The sequence below is a fragment of the Lepus europaeus genome, chromosome 14 (genome assembly GCF_033115175.1).
Source record: "Lepus europaeus isolate LE1 chromosome 14, mLepTim1.pri, whole genome shotgun sequence".
Taxonomy (NCBI): Eukaryota; Metazoa; Chordata; class Mammalia; order Lagomorpha; family Leporidae; genus Lepus; species Lepus europaeus.
The window spans coordinates 55061353-55085316 of NC_084840.1; the positions used below are offsets into that span (position 1 = coordinate 55061353).

Sequence of the window (23964 nt, forward strand, 5' to 3'; positions counted from 1 at the left end):
CTGCTAACACCACAGCACCATGCCCCAACTTTGTGTCTTCTGCCTGGTGGATCTCTCCATTTATGGCCAAAGACTGTTCAAATCTCCAACAGTAACAATTGATTCATCTAGTTATCCTAGCAAGTCTGTTGGTTTTGTTCTTAAAGGTTTTGTTGTTCTATTATTAGGCACATTAAAGATACATCTTAGGAAATTGACCTTTTTATCATTACATAATGTCCTTCTCTATCTTCGGCAATTACTCTTGTTCTAAAATCTTCTCCATCTAAAATCAATATACCCTATTTTTATATTCCTTTGATTATAGTATTTTAGTATGATATATCTTTTTCCATCCCTTTATTTTTAATCTATATGTGTCTTTATATTGAAAGTATGTTTCTTGTAGACCACATTAAAGTGTATCTTGTTTTTTTAATCACTTGGACAGTCTCTCTGAATTGGTCTGTTTGAGCATTAATGTTTAAACTATTGTTAATTCAGTAGTATTAATGTCTACTATTTTGATACTGTTTTCTATTTGTTGCTCTTGTTCCTTGTTCTTTGTTTCTCTTTTTTTTCTCTCACCGGTTTGTGGTTTTAATTGAATATTTTATATGATTTTTTTCTCTGCTTTTAATATCAATGATATTCTTTCTTTTCTTTAGAGAGCAGCCTATTGTTTGTAATATACAGGTACAATTGAGTTGTGTTCACTTTCCTTTGTAAAAAAATTTATTTATTTATTGAGAGAGAGAACTGTCCTGGCAGAGATATCCCATTTGTAGGTTCATTCTCACAACAGTTGGTGCTGGGTCATGCCAAAGCCAGGAGCCAGGAACTCAATCTGCGTTTCCCATATGAGTGTCAGGGTCCCAAGTACTCAACTGGGATCACCTGCTGTTTCCCAGAGTGTGAATTGGCAAGAAGATGGAATCAGAGAAATTTAGCTAGGACCGAAACTCAGGCACATTGCTATGGGATATGAATGTTCAGAGCAGAGTCTTTTAATGACTAAACTAAACATCTGCCCCTAAGTTCACTTTGAAATAATATTATTCAACTTTACTAGTAACACAAGTACCTTATGATCATTTAATAATCCTAGTTCTTTCCTCTACCCCTTATGTTATTTCTGTCCCTTATTTTACTTACACATAAATATTTAACAGTCCTCCCATATCTTCATCTGATGCTGGTGCTTTGTCCATCTCTTCTGCCTTTTAGGATGCCTTTTAATTTTTTGCTTGATACTCAAACATGGATAAAAGGAACTGCTATAAATAGGCCTTTCATAATGTGGTGGTGAGATGTGAAGAAGGTGCTACTGTGCCATTCCTGTTGTCATCAGACTTCAGTCTTTTAGTCAGCCTGTGCATCAGCACTGGGAACCTCAGGAGCACATCCTAGTTTTGCCTTTAGCTGGAACCAGGTGGATAGAGTGGGTTGAGATTATGTAGTTCCCTTCTCCCGGGTCAGTTATTATCTAGTAAAACCTCAGTAGCTTAGGTTCTGGTAAAATGGTTTATCTTATGGGTACACCTTGATTACAACAGAATGTTTTGTTATGTTTTTAAAAATGGCTTCTTTTCCCCTCCCCCTACCAAAAGCACTGGGGTTTTTCCCAGTGTTCACCGTGAGAACCTAGTTGAGCTTCTGGTAGCAAAACTTATGAAAGTGTGATGGTTTACCATGGCTGGGATCCCATAAAGTTGGGAGTTGCAGTTTAGGTTTTCCCTCCCTGGTACTTGTTACTCCGGAGGTAATCTGCTTGTGGATTTCTGCTCTGGTAAATTGTGATCCTTCGTATTCCTGTCTGTCCATCAAAGTTTCCCTGTGATCTCACTTTTCTGACCAATCTGTGAAGAGCTATTGCCTTTCAGTTTTCTGGTTGTTATGATGGAGTGACAACTTACAAGGTCCTAGGTGCCACACTCGAAGCCAGAAGTCTATTTTTCTAAGACATGTTTATTGAGGTATAATTTACATACCACAGTATTCACTTATTCTAAGTGTACGATTCAGTGGTTCTTAGTAAATTTATAGAGTTGAATAGCAATCACCACAATATGTCTTAGAACAATAAGTCTCATCACTCCCAAAAATTCCTTGTGTCCGTTTGAGATCCCTGCTCCCACCACCAGCCCTGAACAACCACTGATCTCCTTTCCATCTTTAGAAATTGGCCCTTTTGGGCATTTTATATAAATGAATTCATACAATATGCAATATTTTTGTCAAGTTTCTGCCACTTAGCACAGTGTTTTTAAAGTTTATCGATGATGGGGGGGTGGGTATGGGGGAAAGAACCACTATATTCCTAAAGTTGTATCTATGAAAAAAATGCATTCATTAAATAAAAACTTAAAAAAATAAAAAATAAAGTTTATCACATATCTAGTGAATTTATTAAGCAAAATTAATATACAGTAGCTTTTTTCTAGCTTTGAATAAATATTTAGCCAAATTGAAAGATGGAACATTCTTTAAAATCGTTTCTCTGTAAGAACACCATCCTCTATATCACATAGGAAATATAATGATTATGCTATAGATCACATTCACAGGAGACTGGCTAGCCAAAAGAATGATTTAAAAAGAATGAAGTTTATCATCAGAGTGATACTTAGAAACTGTAGTTATAGATACATCTGTATTTATTATTCCAGTGAGTTCAAACAATAAATAAACAATAAACAATAAATAAATAAATAAATAAATAAAAATTCCTGTTAGGACACATCCTATCCAGATCTGCTGAGTGACTTCAATTCTCTTCTGAAAAATCCAATGAACTTTGTTAAACAAATGAAAATGTTAGCATCTGATTTCCCTGAAAACCAGTTTTAAAATTCTAAGGCAGCCATGGGACTACCATTGTATAAATTATGAAAGTCACAGAATGTTCACATATATGAACTGTTGTACTTACAAATTATCCTCAAGTCTCTTCAATGATTCCAAAACAAATGAATGGACACTGTCTAAGGAGCAGGATCCAAAGCAATTTAGGGCTGGAATATATCTAATTTTCATAACCAAGTCATTATGCAGCTTCCTTTTAACACTGGGGATTTAAAGAGGGAAGGAGGTTACTTTCAGACACACATAGACACATTATGCTGAGCTGCTTTCTACTGAGCATTTGAAAACACTTTAACTGAGTTGCAACTGCTTGATCTGCTAATTGTGTCATGTGTAACAATCCTATGTATGCATAATGCCACTTTGAAATAGGTAACTAAATTTCCAAATCTAGCCTATTTAAGATGAAAAAATGACTTTATACGATGGGTTCTAGTCCCGGTTTGGGTGCCGGATTCTATCCCGGTTGCCCCTCTTCCAGGCCAGCTCTCTGCTATGGCCCGGGAAGGCAGTGGAGGATGGCCCAAGTGCTTGGGCCCTGCACCCGCATGGGAGACCAGGAGAGGCACCTGGCTCCTGGCTTCGGATCAGCGCGATGTGCTGGCCACAGCGGCCATTGGAGGGTGAACTAACAGCAAAAAGGAAGAACTTCCTCTCTGTCTCTCTTTCTCACTATCCACTCTGCCTGTCGAAAAAAAAAATTATTATAAAATATTGAGGTATAAATTCAGAACAAAAGGAATAATGTAGGGAAATCTCAGTCTGTTATTAGCACTATTGTGCTTATTTTACTGAAAAAAATCTGATAATCCCAATGGAACATGTTTCAGTGTTTGAACCCCAACTCCACCCACTCCATATATCTGTGAATATCAACTGCAAACAAACCTTTATGATGACTCCAGAATTTAATTAATCCTTTGGCCTTAATACTTTCTTTTTGTCAAACGAGAATCTCTTGGTAAGATAATATCTCTATATTCAGCCTATTTAACACCTCAGTCTTGAAAGCATTGTATCATCTCCCTGATTATGAACCACATGATTAAATCATCTACATGTAACTAATCTCTTACAAGAACCAATGTGAATTAGCATTCATTTTAACTGCACTAAGATTCCTCAAATTCCTGAGATACCCAAATCTCATGTCTGACATATCTATCTAATGGGAACATGGATTGAAAAAAAATCCATGGAATTTTCTGACAGGTGGCATATATCTCAGTCAAAAGATGATTCATGTGTCAGCATTTATTCTAATAGCCTAGCATAATTAGAATGAGATGCTTCCTGATAGATAGAGGAGCATATCATATATAGGAAAAATCCTCCCTCAGGTCTAGCAACAAGTACTTTGATTGGACTAAGTACTGCTCCTATGTGGAGAATAGAAAATGTACCCAGTCAACTACTGTGTCAATCTCAGTGTTCAACTAATGGAGGTAATCTTAATTCTATGTAGTTATAGTTTTACTGAGTTCTTATTTACTTATTTGAGGGGCAGAGATACAGAGACAGAGTTCCATGGTTCACAAATACTGCAACAGCCAGGGCTAGACCGGCCTGGGCCATACAGAGGCCAGGGTCTGGAAACTCAGTCCTGCCCTCCCACACTAATATTATAAGTGAAACATTGTATCTGATTTTAAGTTGTAATTTGATTAATGAAGAAGATACATATAATACGAATTTATATTTTTCTGCTTTTAAAAGTAACATACAGCTCACTCAAAAAACTTTGAAGACATTTCACTTACAAGAAAGCCAATAATAACCCAAAATCTCATCATGTGGTGATAACTGTTAGCATTTTTGTCTGGTGATCCCTTTGAAATGCTTATTGATCATTTGTACTTATATATGCATGTGTGTGAATTATCTGTCCATGGCCTTTGTTCAGTTTTCTCTTGGGGCCTAATTTTTTAAATTGAATTCCAAGACCTGTTGAAGAGCATCAATCCATTGCCTATCATATTTGTCACAAATATTTGTTCATTTGATATTTACTTTTCAAATGTTATCTTTTGATGTCCAGATGGTTTTATTTTGAATATAGACAGATCTCTCAAATGTTTTCTTTGTTCTGTATCCATTGTTTTTATAGTTAGAATCATCTTCCACATTCACATGGTAGTAAGTAGTCATATTTATATATATAAATATCATAGCATTTTCATGATTTAAACTTTTTTATTTAACTCTTCAACTCATTCAAGGACTTGCAGGTTGAAGCTACCAAATACATTTTAAAAAGGAATTTCAGTTGCTGATTTTCCTGTCTGCCTGCCCTATAGAAGTTCATTGAAGCAAGAAGCCTCATTCAGTTTCGTATCTGAGACCTCTACCATGAAATCTGGAACCTCTCTACATATGAGCAATGACTGTAATTATTAAAACAACAGGACCACTCATATAATATCTTTACCTTTTAAAGTTCTTTGAATTCAAGACCTGATTTTTAAATTTCCTTTTGGATTTTGTCTGCTTTAGTCCAAAGTCAACACTATTTATGGTGAATCTGCTCACAAAACCACTGTCATCCCCAAAGAGGATGTCATCTCTGTAGAGCTGTTCAGGCATAGGCACCACACACACACACAGGAGGCGGTGGTCCATGGGCTTGATAACAAAGTAGTTTTCCTAGAAACAGAAGAACACTTCAAATGAGCTATTGTCTTATTCTATTTAATGTTTTATTTATTTATTTTTTATTTGACAGGTAGAGTTACAGACAGTGAAAGAGACAGAGAGAAAGGTCTTCCTTCCGTTGGTTCACTCCCCAAATGGCCACCACGGTCAGCACTGCGCCGATCCGAAGCCAGGAGCCAGGCGCTTCCTCCTGGTTTCCCATGCAGGTGCAGGGACCCAAGCACTTGGGCCATCCTCCACTGCCCTCCCAGGCCACAGCAGAGAGCTGGACTGGAAGAGGAGCAACTAGGACTAGAAACCAGCGCCCATATGGGATGCCGGCGCCACAGGCGGAGGATTAACCAAGTGCGCCACTGCACCAGCCCCATTATTCTATTTAATGTTTATCACCCCTATTATTTGATAAAAATTTTACTTTCTGATATTTCTCATTTTAGATCTTTCCACAGTGATAAAGGAACTTTATTTTTTAAAATTTTTTTCCCAAAGAAACTGTTTATTTTATGAGTACAAATTTCATAAGTACAACTTTAGGAATATAGTGATTCTTCCCATCATATCTGCCCTCCCACCCCTACTCCACTCCTACCTCCTCCTCCCTATACCATTCCCAGTCCCATTCTCCATTAAGAAAAAACAACAACAAAATTGTCCCTGACAGTCAAGACAAGGGATATTCAAGTCATTGCTTCTCAAAGTGTCAATCTCATTTCTACAGATTTCCTTTTAGGTGCTCTATTAGTTATCACAGATCAGGGAGAATATATGCTATTTGTCCCTTTAGGACTGGCTTATTTCACTAAGTATGATGTTTCCAGTTTCATCCATTTTGTTGCAAATGACTGGATTTCATTTTTTTAACCACTGTGTAGTATTCCATAGAGTACATATCCCATAATTTCTTTATACAGACTTCAGTTGATGGGTATTTAGGTTGATTCCATGTCTTAGCTATTGTGAATTGAGCTGCAATAAACATGGGAGTGCAAATAACTCTTTTATTTGCTGATTTCATTTCCCTTGGGTAAATTCCCAGGCATGGGATGGCTGTGTAAAGGAACTTTAAAAAGACAAAATTTACTGAATAAAGGTTAAGAAACACTGTGAGCCCAACATAATGCTTTTGGGTGCTTTATGGGAAAGTGGGTAGAGGACCTACCAATAGTTAAGGATTTTCTGATGTATTGCTGTCTATTGGATTTGTCAGAAAATATTCACAAGAAGCCTAAAAAGATCCAGGTGTTATCATATCATTGACATAAAACTAGGTGGCAACCAAGAGACTCAAGTATCAGTCTCAATTATTTTACAGAGACTTATCAGGAGTAAAAATATCCTAACATCAAAGTTATCTAGAAATACTCAGCAAACATTTCTCAAGCCAATTATTACTACTGAATGGTTCATTAAGCTCTACAGCTATTCCTCTTCTGGAATTCAGTCTGTATAAATTAGTTCAATCCATCAAAAAATATTTATTAAGCATCTGATATGTTCCAAAGATTATTCCTGGCATGGCAACATGTTAGTCATGGATGAGTTGCCTCATTAGACTTTTTTTTTTTTTGGTCAGAGTTAAACATTCTGTTTTAGCCATTTTCTTACATAAAAAAGAAGCTTTGAACTTGATAACATAAGGATAACCAGAAAAATATTACTTGGATTCCAAGAAGGGTACTAAAAAAGAAATGAATTAGCCTCTCCCTCTCAAAACTAAAGTAAAACAGAAAACCCAGAATTAAATACACATATATTAAACAGAAAAAAACACCCCTTTTAATTACAGGATATTAATATTGGATTTGATCATATCCAGGCCAACCACTCAGGCTACCCCATTTCTTTGAGTATGTCTCTTGGCACAGTACCTGGCTGTTCTCTTGAGCTTTATAATCCCAGATAATGATGCTCCTTTCTGTAATGGCAACAATTCGTTTCAGCTGTAAGAGGTAATCACATCCTGTAATCCAGGAGGTACCCTGATAGGAACACACAGAATTGGGGGATACAATGTGTTTCCTCTTTTGACATAGTAGTGGTTACTAAAGACTAGCTTAGTTACATGATGAGCCCATTTTGTGACTTTATTTAGGGAAGAACCTTGCACAGCATCCTTTGAGTATCTTGAGGAGAGGCTCCCATCTTTCCCCCTTTCACTGTGACCCTGATTTCTCAGTGCCATCAGCTGCAGCATGATCAGCTAATGCCAGAGGCAGTCTCTGGAGGCACACGGCAGCTGGCAGATCAGCCATCTTTGAACACCATTCACCTTTTTTTTTAACTTTTATTTAATGAATATAAATTTCCAAAGCACAGCTTATGGATTACAATGGCTCCCCCCCCATAACTTCCCCCCCACCAGCAACCCTCCCCTCTCCCACTCCCTCTCCCCTTCCATTCACACCAAGATTCATTTTCAATTATCTTTATATACAGAAGATCAATTTAGCATATATTAAGTAAAGATTTCAACAGTTCGCAACCAAACAGAAACACAAAGTGTAAAATACTGTTTGAGTACTAGTTATAGCATCAAATCACAATGTACAGCACATTTAGGACAGAGAGCGTACATGAGGAGTAAGTGCACAGTGACTCCTGTTTCTTCACATGGGCACAAGGAGACTAGATTTAGGGTACTCAGTAAAGCAGGTTGTCTGGCCCTGTCCCCATAGTAAAATTTTATAGCTGGAAGATTTTACTGATTATTTGGTCAGTGACAAGTTGAGACCAATGAGTTTGTTTTGTGTCCTGTGTCACCAAGCCAGCATAGCTGGGATCTATAATATCAACAACACACTGTGGAAGAAAAATGATACTTCCCATTTTTTTAATATCCGGTGTGCCAGACACTGCTACATGTGTCCCGGGCCCTTGACACTTCTGTAACATCTGTTAGGAATTCTAACGAATTTTTTTTTCAACTTAAGAAATGGAGGCTCAGACATTTTAAGCGAATCCAGACTCCTTAGCACTGCTTTGTAGTTTGGTGTACTCATGCAAGGAAGGTGAGAAATTCAGGCATTTTCGCATCTCTCATAAACCTGTGGTGGGGTTCTACAAGCAAGTCATTGTGACTTTACAACATCTGTCCCAAGATTACTATTCCTATGAGTGACAGTGGTATGCACTGACTGAAGTACAAATTTGCATTCAATTTCAAGTTTAAAATAAAACGCTTTCCGGTTGTTTTCATGGGTACCTCCTTGTTCTCACACCTGGGTTGTGTCCTCAGTAGGGGGTGCTCAGGAAAACTTAGAAGCTTTAAACTGAAGCTTCCCAGAAGTAATCCATTTCCAATCAATCCTCTGCAGTCAATTTAACTCCAGAAAGCAATACCTGGATCTTCACTGTTGCTCAAGACTTACCTTTGACCCTAGTACATAAAAATAAATTTACATTCCACAAAATGTCTTTTACTCAGAGCCATATGCAAGCAGTTATGTTGAGATTATTATTAATTACAGTAGAACCATTACCATAGCCCTAAAGTAGCAAATATACTTACTGTAACATTGATGCTGGTCTGAACTTTCATCTATGGATAGCAGAAGAGAAAAATGAAACTTAGTTGGCACTACAATTAAAGATGAGAATGTTGACTCTAAAATAAAACAGTATGTCCTCAGTTTAATCTTACATGTTATTCTACCTTCATGAATCTCTACCCTGTTTCTCCTTCCTCTGAAACATCTATCTCTGTGGAATAATATGCATGGTTTACTTAGGGCAAGGCACTTAAACTTACCTGTAAGGGTTCCTGTTTAAACCTGATGTTTCTATTCTGAAGAGTCTACATTTGACTATGTGTTATGTTTCTTCTATCTCCAAGCTACCTCATATTTTTTAATTATTCAGAGCAATATTTGATAGAGAAAATTGGAATGCAAAATAATATAAACAGCAGTGATGAGAGGTTAAAAGAATGCTAAATAAGTCAATAGGAATATACAGTGAAGTAGAAATAGTTATCTTTCCAAGTTGTTGAAAGACACAGAACATTCTAACCAATGGGCCTCATCTTCTGTTCAACAAGTATGTGCTGAGTGCATCATGCCCTGAGTATTGTACTTGTTGAGAATCAGAGATTTGGCTCCTGCAGAGAACTGGCGCATATTTGAGCAGCCTCTCATACCCTAAAGGCATACTAATTGCCCCCAAGATAAAGGCAAGTAGTTGACATAGCTCCATGACCTGGTTTCTTTTGGTCTCAGATAGTCTTGGGGAATATGTAGGAAATGACTTCCCAGAAGGAATGGATTATGTGAAATAAGAAAAAGTGGATCAAGGAGATCACTAAAACTCTTAGTCGTGACCTCCTGCAGATGGTCTTTTCATTGGAAGAGTTCAGAAAGGCTCTTCCGACCAGGGCCTTTTTTCTAGGTGGGAAAAGAAAGTTCTGTAAGGAAATTGGTGAGCAGCAAAACAGATGGTTTCCTCTTCTATCTGTCTACATCCACCTTTTGTTTTGTGGAAGTCACCTATTAAGTTACTCTTACCATCTTTATAAGTTTCATAATTTGTATAGATGTCTTCTGAATTTTGAAAATCTAACTTTTATTTTTAAAAATTTTTATTATGACACTTAGCATCTATATTACCAGGAAAATCCCTAACTGTATTTATTTATTCTTCATCAGACAGAGTCTAAATTATGGATTAAAATAATAATATATTTTGAGTTATTAATGAATACTTTTGAATAAATTATTCCTGTGATATGTGCTTCCAAATTACTTTTTTCTTACAGTATATCATTTATAAGGTACTTAATATTCAAAATACTATTTATTACTTATGTGTCAAATCTTAAATCTTCAGTAATATTTCATTATCAATTATAAGAAACATGTGTGTCTGCATTTGTGAGTATACATGTATGTACATGTAAGTCTGCATATGTGTGTGTGTGCATGCGTGCGAAGCATCTCTAGAAACATAATGCTACCTCATTAGGTCACATAATTCTGAACAATTTTATTAGGCAGATCATTTACATTTGACGTGACATTCCTTTTTTGCATTTTCTTTAGATACCATCTTATTTCTGTTTTTATGAAAATAAAAGTTAAAAAATGAGTAGATGGTCTTCACATTATTTGTCATTAATATTAATTGCCTCCATTTACTGAGTGCTTATAGTAATGCTGAATACTATACTATTAACTCATTTAAATCGTATGACTCCCTTGGGAGAGAAGGTCTATGGTTGTGGATGAGGATCCAGGGCATGGGGATATTAGGTACTATGCATAGCTATAGGTATTAGTGCTAGGATGGACCCAGGCTCCACACCCACCCTTCAGATCCTTCACTGGACCATGTCTGGTCAAAGCCAGGCCTCTCCTTGACAGAACCTGGTTGGCTGTGACTTCAACTTCTCTAAGAGTCTCTGTGCTGGACATTACTGAAGGGCTGAAAATTCCTGGAAATTTTAATCATATGATGATTATTGGGAATATATTTTACTTCTGTTATCCTTGCCTCTCATTGGAAATAAGCTAATAATTACATGTTTCTATGTTCATAATCAAACATCCATCTTTTGTTTTTTAATTGTTTTTTTAAAGATTTATTTGTAAACATAGTGAAATATTATATATTGTATATCATCATATATTCTCTTAAAATCATTTATATTTTAAATGGAAATAAATATTTATTTATTTATAAAAAGTGACATTGATAATAGTGATGCCTTATGTTCATATAGGGATTTATTGTTTATCTCTACTTATGTTGTCTCATTTGGCCTTCAGTACCATTCACTGAGGGAGAAGAATTTTAATTCTACAGATGTGCAAAAAAGAGTTATAAAAAGATTTAAATAGCTCACTAAGTTCCATACTTAACATCATAGCTAGTCAAATACAGAGGCTAGAATTTGAACCATATTTTTACTCCAAATCCAAGGTTCTCGAGTGTTTTTTATTTTAATCTGAGAAATTGTCCAGGATCACTCTTTCACTGTACTGAAGCCACAAGGTTCAATATGACATCCTGAGGAAAAATGGGAAGTGCAATCACAAATCTGCTCAGCAGTCTCCTCTGTACTAAGTATCTGATTTTATTTTGGGAAATAACTCTGAAATGTGGTTTGTGGTTTCTGCTATACCTGATACATATGCATAATACTTAGACAAAAGAGGGAGAGGGGGGAAAAGGAAGGTAGGAGGGTACCAAGGGATGTGTGGAGGGAAGGAGGGTGGGATCCAAGATTTCAAATTACCTGGCTATTAAAGACAGTGAGTAATCCTGTCTGAGAAGCTGTTACTAGTAAATCCAATTGAGGAATCTTGACAATGCACTTAATCACATCCCATCTTCTACTACCTGTCAATAACAATATTCATTTTAATTTCCAGCAATGAAAACCCTAAAACTCAATGGTTGTTTAAAAAGAAAACAACTTTTTGCTAAAAGCTTCCAAGTTACTTAAAAATTGAAGAATAAAACCATGAAAACAAGTAACTCTTGCTTTTTAATGATCCCCAGAGATACTAACCTGAATATATGAGTACAGAGCTTTCCAATTAAATGTGATGCATGAATTCCCGAAGAAAATCTAAGATATACATACCTTCCCCACACATGTACATGTGCACATTTCACAGAGAATGGATTTTCTAAATATGGTTTTGGAATGTGTTTCTTTTTACCATTTTTACTTGTTTATTTTTTATTTTAATTTTAATTCTTTTTAACAGATTCAATATGATTTAAGATACAAGTCTAAGAACATAATGATACTCACTTCCTACCTCCCTCTTACCCTCCTACTTTTATCTTTTTCTACCTTTTTTTTTTTTAGTTTTTGAGATAATGTATTTTAATTTACATCACAGTAAAAATTTTAGCATGTCTTAAGAATCCTTTCTTCAAACTGGCACCATTACGGCTTACACAGAATAAAAACCCAATATTCTCTCAGGCTTTCCAGTATAAAACGATGAAAGTACTTCAATACTGTTATTAAGGCTGTGTTTGGGGGCCCATCATTGTAGCATTACAGGATGAGCTGCCACCTGTGATGCCAGCATCCCATATGGACACTGGTTTGAGCCCCAGCTACTCCACTTCCAATTCTACTCCCTGCTAATGTACCTTGGAGAGCAGCAAAGGATGGCCCAAGTGCTTGGGCCCATGCACCCACATGGTCTGAGACCCAGAAGAAATTCCTAGCTCCTGGCTCCTGGCTTCGGCTGGCCATCCCCAGCCATTACGATGGTTTGGGGTGTGAACCAGCAGATGGAAGATGTCTCCCCATCTCTCTGTGGAATTCTACCTTTCAAATAAAAAACATTTTTAAAAGGCTTTGTTTGAACTTTGTGCCTTTTGAAACACTAGACGCTTGCATGTTTCTATGCTGATGTACTGAAGGATAAAGCCATATATATACATTTTTTAAACATTTATTTATTTATTTGAAAGTCAGAGTTACACAGAAAAAGGAGAGGCAGAGAGAGAGAGAGGTCTTCTATCTGCTGGTTCACTCCCCCAGTTAGCTGCAATGGTCAGGGCTGCGCCACTCCAAAGCCAGGAGCTAGGAGCTTCTTCCAAGTCTCCCACATGGGTGCAGGAGCCCAAGGACCTGGGCCATCTTCTACTGCTTTCCCAGGCCATAGAAGAGATCTGGATCGGAAGTGGAGCAGCCGGGTCTCGAACCAGCACCCATATGGGATGCCGGCACTGCAGGCAGCGGCCTTACCTGCTACACCACAGCGCCAGTCCTGAGCCATATATATTTATTGGACTTCTGGGGTGACTTGATTTTTATAGCTGTAAACTCTTAGGGAAATCAAGTGAACAAATCTCTTATTCTAGTGTTACCACCCTCAGGCATTTCAACAGAGAAGATATTGCCATCCAAAGGGTACAGATTTGTTTTGGGGATTAGGAGCATGAGTAATTCTTACTCTTTTCTTGCACAAATCCCAGGTGGATATATAGAACGTCATCAGATACACTTAATAATTAATGTCTGCCGTATTACAATGTCCTGGAGCAGGGTGGAGTAGAGGAGAGGAAAATGAATAGGTAAAAATGGTCTAAGAAGGCTCCTCACTGGTCAGAATGAAGAAATGGTTGAGACACATGGTCATATTCCAAGTCGCCATCATTTTCTCTGCTTCTGCTTCTTCCTCAGAATAGACTTTTCAAAGCAGAATCACATTTAATGTGTAACTCCTATCATGCCTCTCCTCTACCCACAGCCCTTTTGTGGCTTTCTGTCTCATTCACAAGGTCCTAGGCAACGTCCTCCTGCCCACTGCTGCCTCGCCAGCCTCACCTTCTAGGTTCAGCCCCCATTTGTTCTGCTCCTCCTTGTGGTGTGCTCTTCCACATCTTCCAGGGCTTGCATCGCTTTCTCAGTGGCATCTTCCCTGGCCACTGTATATGACACCACGTTCCCATCCCCCAAATCAACTGCTCCTTCCCACATGCCTGCTTTATTTTTCTCCACAACCTGCTTACTTTATTTTTATTTCCTACAGCACTTATGACCATCTGGTATCCTGCATATTTTGTTTGATTTTTTTGTTTTGTTTTGTTTTTGTTGTCTCTGTCTCTCCTCGTTAGAACACAAACTCTTTCATTATGTTTCTATTTTATCTTTTTATTTGAAAATACTTTAAAGAATTCAGAAAAGAATAAAGAATAGTTAGATTACCACACAATTTAACTCTTGGGAGTAGGTGTTTGGCCTAGCAGTTTAGATGTACCTGAGTTTGCATTCTAGCTCTGGCTCCTGACTCCAGTTTCCTGCTAATGCAGATGCTGGAAGGCAGTGCTGATGGCTCAAGTCACTGGGTTCCTGCTATCCCTGTGGGAGATCTGGATTGCATTTCTGTCTCCTGTCTCCTGGCTTTGACCCAGGTCCAACACCAACCATTACAGTCATTTAGGGAGTAGACAAAGGGATAGGAATGTATTCCTCTCTCTCTCTCTCTCTTTCTCTCTCTCTCTCTCCCTCTCATAGATAGATAGATAGATAGATAGATAGATAGATAGATAGATAAAATTTTAAAAAAGAATGTGAACTCCATGAGGTGAGGAATTTGTTCCCTGCCACACATTGTAGACCATAACAAATATTTGTTCAGTGCTAAATGAATGATAAGACCTAACTACCATCTAGAAGAACACTCCCAAGGTTCTAATTTAGGACATTGGCAGCATCTCTCTCTCACTCACTAGTCCTTCCTCAGCTCAGCAGTGGTGACATCAGTACAACCAGCTGTGTTTGTTCTTGGGTCATAGTTCCCATAACCAAAGACTGGGCACTGATGATGCCTATGATTGGGCCAAGGGAAGGGCAGGATAAAACTGGACTTAGTTCATAAAGGACTGAAATGCTGCAAGATTGGAAAGGATTCAAGAGTTTGCCTGTTTTCTTCCCAAACTTCTCCCACCCTGCATGAAAGAGAAAAGGAAAGAAATCCAAAGTGTCAATAGCAGAGAGTTATGTGAGTTCCCAGAACCTAAGCTCCACTTTGACAGTAAATGACTGTGAACTGGAGCCTTCCTAACAGGAGAGAACACACTTCCATGACTGGCCCAGACTCACAGCTTTAGGGATGTAAGGCAAACCTTTACACTAATATAATCAAAGGCAGATGAGCACATGGGGAGGAGGCCTAACTAGTGAAAACTTAAATTAAGAATACTTTAAAACATTTAAACATGCTTTTATTTTATATTGGAGGATAATTAAAATACTGCCGCCTAGAAGTTTGAGTTCTGAGCCTTTCAGGAAAATATGAATTTGTCCCCTCATACTTCCTAGTTAGTATCCTTCAGAGAAATGATATTTAAGCTTCAACAGCAGGTGCAGTTTCTTCTGATACTTCAGCTAGAACTGTCACTTTACCCCTCATACTGTAAAGTATTGAGCAAGTAAACAAAACGAAAAGTGATTCTATGGACACATTATGTTCACAATATTTATTTTTGAGACAGAAATACAATAGCATACACTAATTTGGAAGGGAAATTTGTCACCTGCAATTTTAACTCGTTGTTTTCTGGAGACCAGGAAAATCAAATTTTCTAAATCCATCTTTGAAGAAAGAGCATCTTTTTCATTGGAGAAATATCCAAAGATCTGAAATCCCAAACAACACACATTAACATGACATTTTATGTTGAAATGGGCTGTAAAATAAGAGTTTATATAAACTGAATTTAAAGTCAAATTTGGATTAACTACCTATACTTTGCTTCATAAATATAGGATATTCCTCATACTAAAAGGAGGCAGTTTAATATATTCAACAAAATGAATACTGATGGAACATTCGATGTGAGTGGTCGCTGATTTTTCTTTCAAATAGAAGAATCGATGTACCAGGTTGATATGCTTTCTCAAACTGACAGATCAGTTCAGGAACTGGCACTTATTTGAAAATCAAATCAGCCTTCACAAGGCAGGGCCCCAGATAAGAACCTTGATACAGAATTTGGCCACTCTCAAATGACTCTTCTTCAGAGTTTGCCTCCTTTCTCTTTCCCATTTTACTGCCTTTTCCATTCAGGGTTCAGACATGTTCACATCTCTCCCATCTTAAAAACAAAAATACAATAAAGCTTCCAAACTCAAAAAAGTAATCCTGAGGCCTTTTCTTACTTTCCACAGGCTGCCTTCTCCAAATGCTCCTACCTCCTGAAATTGCCAGATTGAATTCATCTTATGGCTACACGTTATCTGTTGTTTTTTCTTAAAGATTTATTTTTTTTTTACTTGAGAGTCAGATTTACACAAAGAGAGGAAAGGCAGAGAGAGACCAGGAGCCAGGAGCTTCTTCCAGGTTTCCCATGCGGGTGCAGGGGCCCAAGGACTTGGGCCATCCTCTACCGCTTTCCCAGGCCATACAGAGAGCTGGATCGGAAAAGGAACAGCTGGGACTAGAACCGGTGCCCATTGGGGATGCCGGTGCTTCAGGCCAGGGCGTTAACCCACTGTGCCACAGCACTTACCCCTGTTATTTCTAACAACAGACACACAGTGTGTGAACTTGACATTTTCGTCTCTGTGTTAGTTTTCTATGGCAAAAAAACAGATCAGCACAAAGATAGTGACTTAAAACAATGTCTGCTGGTTCACAGTTCTGCAGAACTCAATGTTCTAAAATCAAGGTGTTTGTAGAGATAAGTTCTTTACTGGAGACACTGGGGGAAGACTCTGCTTGGGCATTCATTCAGGCTGTTGGCTTGAGGTATATTTCCTTGCTGGATGACCTTACTGGTTATAAACTAGGACTGCTGTTAGTTCCCAGAGGCCTCTATTCATTCTGAGTACATGGGTCCATATATCTCAGCAACAGCAAGAGAGCTTAAAGCTCTCTTTATACTTGGATTCTCTTTTCTAAACCTTCCAGGAGTTGCAATTACATTGGATTCACCTAAATAATCCTGGATGACCTCCCTATTTGAAGATTAACTGATTAGTATCTTATTTTTTTCTATAATGACCCTTCACAGCATTGCCTAGATTAGTATTTAATTGCCCAACCAGGAGACAAGAATCTTGGAGGAAAGAAATACCTTTAGAATTATATCAAACTGCAAGCATCCCACATTGGAGTGCTTGGGTTCTATTCTCAGATCCAGCTCCTGATACCAACTTCCAACCAATGTAGACCCTGGGAGACCGTATTGTATCAAGTCACTGGGTTCCTGCCGCCCACATGGGAGACCTGAATTGCATTTATGGCTCCTGGCTCCAGCCCCAGCTCAGGCCTGGAAGTTGCAGGCATTTGGAGAATGAACCACCAAATGAGCTGCCTCTGTCTCTCTCTCTGTGTCTCTATGTCTATCAAATAATTTTTAAAAAGAATTCTTGGCCGGCGCCGCGGCTCAATAGGCTAATCCTCTGCCTTGCGGCGCCGGCACACTGGGTTCTAGTCCCGGTCGGGGCACCGGATTCTGTCCCGGTTGCCCCTCTTCCAGGCCAGCTCTCTGCTGTGGCCAGGGAGTGCAGTGGAGGATGGCCCAAGTTCTTGGGCCCTGCACCCCATGGGAGACCAGGAGAAGCACCTGGCTCCTGGCTTCAGATCAGCGCAGTGTGCTGGCCGCAGCACGCCGGCCGCAGCGGCCATTGGAGGGTGAACCAACAGCAAAGGAAGACCTTTCTCTCTGTCTCTCTCTCTCACTATCCACTCTGCCTGTCAAAAAAAAAAAAAAAGAATTCTTATCACATCCTCATTTTATAAACACTACTCAATACAACTTAAATTACACAAAATATAACAAAAATTTGATAATGCTAGCTGCATTAATTACCTGAAATAGAGTAAAATAATAATTTTCAGATATTAATGTGAAATGACAGTGGGAATCATGGTTCTTCATTTCTATGCCAATGATTTTCAATGCTTTTCAAGGATGGAAGAACTCCAGAATACATGTGCTGTCATCTAATTTGAAATAGTGTGCCATATGTCTATGACACTTAGCCTCAAAGAGAAGTGTATAGTAGATTAACCAGATTTGTAACATTTATGTAATTTTTTAGAGATCATGACAATGTTTATGTTAAACATTTTATATGGTTGTGCTTAAGTTTACTGGTTAAACAAACTATACTATGTTAGATATTTAAGAGGTGTTTTCAAATACATGATTCTTAAAATTTATAGAAGGCATTGGACCTTCTGGTAAATGTTTTCTTAAGTTGTTATCTAATGGTTGAAACGGTTTGCTAAGTATTCATGTAATATTGCTATTGTCAGCAAGCGATCTAGGACTTGCTCCCTCATTTCTCTATTCTAAGCCCAACTTATTCTTTCATTTCTCTATTCTCTTCAAGGTAGGAAACTAATTCTATTATGAAGGAATCTGTAGGACGTACAATTTAATCTTTAGACCTTATAAAAGAGATGGCTAACATTTTTCTGTAATAGCATAGCCAAAATAAGAACTTAAATAATAATCTCATAGCTAGATTCACTTCGCCATCAGCGAAGTATACAGTAAGTAGAAAAAACCTCCCTTTCAGACCAAAGGGAAAGAAAGTTTTAAAGTGAGAATATAATTTTCCTCATGGGCATTGTCTACCTTAGAAAAACTACTACAGAACATGCCTGTGACTATAGACTTGTAGTTCAGGCCACCGAAGATTAGAGATGGGACTTGGGCACTCCCTTGACTTGCATCCTCTGGTCTGCTTTAACAAAAACCAGGAGGAAAAGAAAGCTAGGCATAAGAAGCAATGGGTGGCAGGCCTATTAATGGCTGATCTGTACAGTGATCTGCCCTCAAGGAGACCCAACAGGCCAGTCTACTGCAGTGGCTTTCAATGTGGTAAGCTGGGCTTCAGCAGAAGTCAGCTTGTGAAGAGCCCTGGCAGCTCTGCCAAGAGTTGGATCACTGGAAATGGACCTGCCCTGGAGTCGAAGGATGCCCAGGTCAGAGCCACAGATCTTATTGGCTCTAAGCTGAAAAGCCCTTCACTCAGCCCAACTTCCAAAGTGACCACTGCAGCTGAGGGGACGGCCAAGCAGGGTCAGCAACATTGCAGGCAGAACTGTAAATTTCTTGTTAGAGATGCCACCTGCCTTTACCTGGCCAGCTCTCCTCCCAGGCCAGCCAAGTAATGAAGGTCAACAGAGTGCCTTCCCCTAGGAGGTTCACACCTCCCTTAGGATATACCCCATGTGAAGAGATAGATAAGTCTGGGCCTCTTAACTTACAAGGCCTAAAGCCCACCAGATTATTATCAAGCCCCTTCTGTCAGGTTCTATTTGCCTCTCAATCAGAAAACTTAATTGTAGCTTACACAGCACCTTTCTTAGCTCCTCTAATAATGACTCTGTCCTTTGTTCTAGACCCTGTCTAGCGCACTTGGGCCTCATTCCTTTGTAATCATAACCTCTACTCTACCACCAATGGCTCTACTCCCAACCTGTGTGTACTGATGGTCCTCTTCCCCACTTAATGCTGTATAATTGTTCAAACCTGGTAAATGCCACTCTTAGGATCATTGGTTACTATCCTCACCCTGTCTTTTATGACCTTGTCTAAATATGATCAGAGTCGGCAAACTTGGAAGGCTTCCATAGCCTTGGCAACTCATGACGAGAGCCTAGGGTGGTTACTGGCGCCATAAACTAGAGTGTCAATTTGTTGGGTCAACAACAGGAGCCACTGTGCACTTGCTCCTCATGTGGGATCTCTGTCCTTAATGTTGCTGTACATTGTGATTTAATGCTATAACTAGTACTCAAACAGTATGTTTCACTTTGTGTTTCTATGTGGGTGCAAACTGTTGAAATCTTTATACTAAATTGATCTTCTGTATATAAAGAGAATTGAAAATGAATCTTGATGTGAATGGAAGGGGAGAGGGAGCGGGAGAGGGGAGGGTTGTGGGTGGGAGGGAAGTTATGGGAGGGGGAAGCCATTGTAATCTATAAGCTGTACACTGGAAATTTATATTCATTAAATAAAAGTTAAAAAAATAAAAAAATAAAAAAAAAATCTGAAACCAGCTGTGAGAAGTCAAGGGGCAATGCCCTTTGGGAGGCATAATTAGATGTTTTAGCACTTGGGCAGGAGTCTAAATCCTGGTTCTACTGTCTGCTAGTCACATGACCACAGGCAACTTCCTTAGTTTGTGCCTGATTTTTTTTTTCATTTATTAAACTTTTATTTAATGAATATAAATTTCCAAAGTACAGCTTATGGGTTATAATGGCTTCCCCCCTCCCATAACTTCCCTCCCACCCGCAACCCTCCCCTTTCCCGCTCCCTCTCCCCTTCCATTCACATCAAGATTCATTTTCAATTCTCTTTATATACAGAAGATCAGTTTAGTATATATTAGGTAAAGATTTCAACAGTTTGCCCCATATAGCAACACAAAGTGAAAAAACTACCGTTGGAATACTAGTTACAGCATTAAATAACAGTGTACAGCACATTAAAGACAGAGATCCTACATAATATTTTTTTAAAATTAATTAATTTTCTATGCCATTTCCAATTTAACACCAGGTTTTTTTTTTCATTTCCAATTATCTTTATATACAGAAGATCGATTCAGTATATAATTAGTAAAGACCTCATCAGTTTGTACCCACACAGAAACACATAGTGAAAAAATACTGTTTCAGTACTAGTTATAGCATCACTTCACATTAGACAACACATTAAGGACAGATCCCACATCGGGTGTAAGTACACAGTGACTCCTGTTGTTGACTTAACAATTTGACACTCCTGTTCATGGCGTCAGTAATATCCCTATGCTCTTGTCATGAGTTGCCAGGGCTATGGAAGCCTTTAGAGTTCGCTGACTTTGCTCTTATTCCGATAGGGTCATAGTCAAAGTGGAAGTTCTCTCTTCCCTTCAGAGAAAGGTACCTCCTTCTTTGATGGCCCCGTTCTTTCCACTGGGATCTCACTCACAGAGATCTTTCATTTAGGTCTTTTTTTTTCCATGGTATCTTGGCTTTCCATGCCTACAATACTCTCATGGGCTCTTCAGCCAGATCCGAATGCCTTAAGGGCTGATTCTGAGGCCAGAGTGTTGTTTAGGACATCTGCCATTCTATGTGTCTGCTGTGTATCCCGCTTCCCATGTTGGATCGTTCTCTCCCTTTTTTATTCTATCAGTTAGTATTAGCAAACACCTGTCTTGTTTGTGTGATCCCTTTGACTCTTAGACCTATCAGAGTCATCAATTGTGAGCTGAAATTGATCACTTGGACTAGTGAGATGGCATTGGTACATGCCACCTTGATGGGATTGTATTGGAATCCCCTGTGTGCCTGATTTTTCCCCATCTGGAAAAATAGGGATTATCAGTAATAACCCCATCTTATGCCTTTTTCTAAGGATTAACTAGAGAAGTAGAAGATTAGAGTACTTTGTAGTTAGGAAGATAAGGTAATACTTTGATTATACCGAGTACTAGGAAGGAGCTCAATCATGGCCACATTTGAGTAATTGCTTTTCCCACTTTTTCCAGAGATAGAACTCAGGAGGCATCCTTGCCAGTTTAAAATTGTCCACTAAAAACTGTTGTTGCCTGTGTAGACAACACATCAGTCATGCACTTAATCATTCATATATTTTACAGTCAAACATATGTAGGAGGTATGTGCTATTGTGCAGGACACCTGTTCTTAAGGAAAGGATATGTTTTTGCTACTTTCATTTGAAATGGCACAATATTGAAATGCTTGCCAACAATAGCTTCCAAAGGATACTAAAAATATCATATTACTAACATTTCTTGAGGAAAAGTTTATTATAGTATACAGATAAACTACTACAGAAGATACAATTAAAAGTTTACATATTTAAAATATACTTATTTATTTGGAAGGCACACACACACACACACAGAGAGAGAGAGAGAGAGAGAGAGAGAGAGAGAGAGAGAATCTTCCATCTGCTGGATCACTCCTCAAATGCCTGCAACAGCCAAGGCTAGGTGAAGCCAAAACCAGGATCCAGGAACTCCATCCAGATCTCTCATGTGGATGGTAGGAAGCTAAGTACTTGGGCCATCATCTGCTGCCTCCCAAGCACAGTATCAGGAATCTGGATCAGAAGGGTGAAGTAGCTGAGATCAGAACTAGTCACCCCTACATGAAAATGTGGACATTGCATATGGCAGCTTAGCCCCCTGTGCCACAATATCCACCCCTACATTTTAAAAATAAATGTTTCAAGCAAATATGGAGGTTGAATAGCAGAAAATTTGTCCTCCTATAATGGATTTTTGCCTCAAGGATCTAAAATTTCTCTCTCAACATTTTAAATTTCAGTAAAACAATTATACCTACGATACAATTTGAGTATTTTAAGATTATTATATATATTATATAGTCATATATATTATGACTATTAAAGTATTAATTTTAATTATGCTATTTACAGGGCTTGCTCCATACTTCAAGTGACTCATCTTTTCCCATTTTTTCCTGATTACATAAGGAACACATGTTCATTATGGAACATATGGAGAACATATGGAGAAAACGAAAAGAGATAGAGGAAAATAAAAACCTGTATGCAACTTACTTTTTAAGCCACCCTGGAACATTCTTTTCCTATTTTTGGAGTTAGCAAATGCAATTTTAGATTTATAATAATTCACTTTACATTCACTTTGTGGAAGGAACATAATTATAAGCATCTCATATGGTGTTAAATTGTTCTTCTTTGAATTAATTTGTACTGTGCTACTGTGTTTATGAATTGCCCAACACCAGTAACAAGGAATTGTAGGAAAAATAGGTTGTAGCTGCACCACACTCTTCCACTGATTAGCTTTAACATATTTATTCAAACATAAGGCAATCACATTTCTTTACATCTAATATTTCTTATTGTAAATGAAAAGAGCAAGTCAAAGTGATATTTTCCTTGAGTTCTAAGATTTCATTATTCTATGAATCTCAAGTTCTCCAAGTTCAGACGCATTCGCATCTAAAATCTAAGAAAAGGAAGTGTAATTGTGTGTGGCATTCCTATAACAGATTTATATTTGGAATCCAATGTGAACATCTGTGCCTGAGTTAAAAAAGTAAACCCAGTTCTTATTACCTGATAAGATTAAAATCAGTTGATTAAAAAAATAAAAACAAAGCCAAACAGCTGATCTGTCCTGAAATGAAGTTAGTCTTTCAGCTGGATTTTACAGAGGACCAATCTGAAGTTCAGAAAGGTTAGCTCCCATGCCTTGAAACAGAATGCCTGTTAGAGGCACTGGCACAGATAGTGAGGAAAATGACAAGTACAATAAAAGAATAACTGTTCTGTGCCATTTTCTCACACCTCTAGTGACTCGTTTTTTTTTTTTTTTAAGATGTATTTATTTTCTTGAAAGAGTTACACAGAGAGAGAAGGAGAGGCACAGAAGGGGGGTGGGGGGGCTTCCATCTGCTGGTTCACTCCCCAATTGGCTGCAATGGCTGGAGCTGCACCAATCTGAAGCCAGGATCCAGGAGCTTCTTCCAGGTCTCCCACATGGGTGCGGGGGCCCAAGGACTTGGACCATCTTCTACTGCTTTCCCAGACCATAGCAGAGAGCTGGATCAGAAGTGGAGCAGCCGGGACTCAAACCACTGCCCATATGGGATGCCAGCATTGAAGATATGGCTTTACCCACTACACCACAGTGTCAGCACTTCAGGTGATTCTTCATATACACACTGTGACCAGAGGCTGGTCACAGGACTTTCTATTAAACTCTCTTATGACTGATAGGAACCCAAGCTATGTGACAGGATAATGTCAAATGAAATTACTATATAGAGACAAAAACCTTACCAGCAAGACCAAAACCGACTTTCTGAGAGGCTTTACATAAGTCATTTAACCCCTATGTGCTTCCTTTTCTTCATCTTTATGATTATTATTGTTATTCTCTCTCATCGATACTTTGGGGCCATTGTGAAGATTAAATGAGAACCTGAAAGGGAGGTGCTTGAAAAAATGGAAGACATTTTACAAATG

The 23964-nt window shown here is 38.4% G+C and overlaps 1 protein-coding gene across 1 annotated transcript in view; it reads right to left on the reverse strand.

The window, feature by feature from the left end:
• The window catches only part of WDR64 (WD repeat domain 64), a 141572-nt gene that overhangs the window by 109721 nt on the left and 7887 nt on the right, over window positions 1-23964 (reverse strand). The window contains exons 3-8 of the mRNA XM_062211381.1: window positions 15499-15601; window positions 11726-11829; window positions 9005-9034; window positions 7365-7475; window positions 5273-5487; window positions 2912-3046 (exon numbers count right to left, since the gene is read on the reverse strand). Coding sequence (XP_062067365.1) covers window positions 2912-3046; window positions 5273-5487; window positions 7365-7475; window positions 9005-9034; window positions 11726-11829; window positions 15499-15601 — 698 coding nt within the window. The remainder of the gene's footprint in view (window positions 1-2911; window positions 3047-5272; window positions 5488-7364; window positions 7476-9004; window positions 9035-11725; window positions 11830-15498; window positions 15602-23964) is intronic.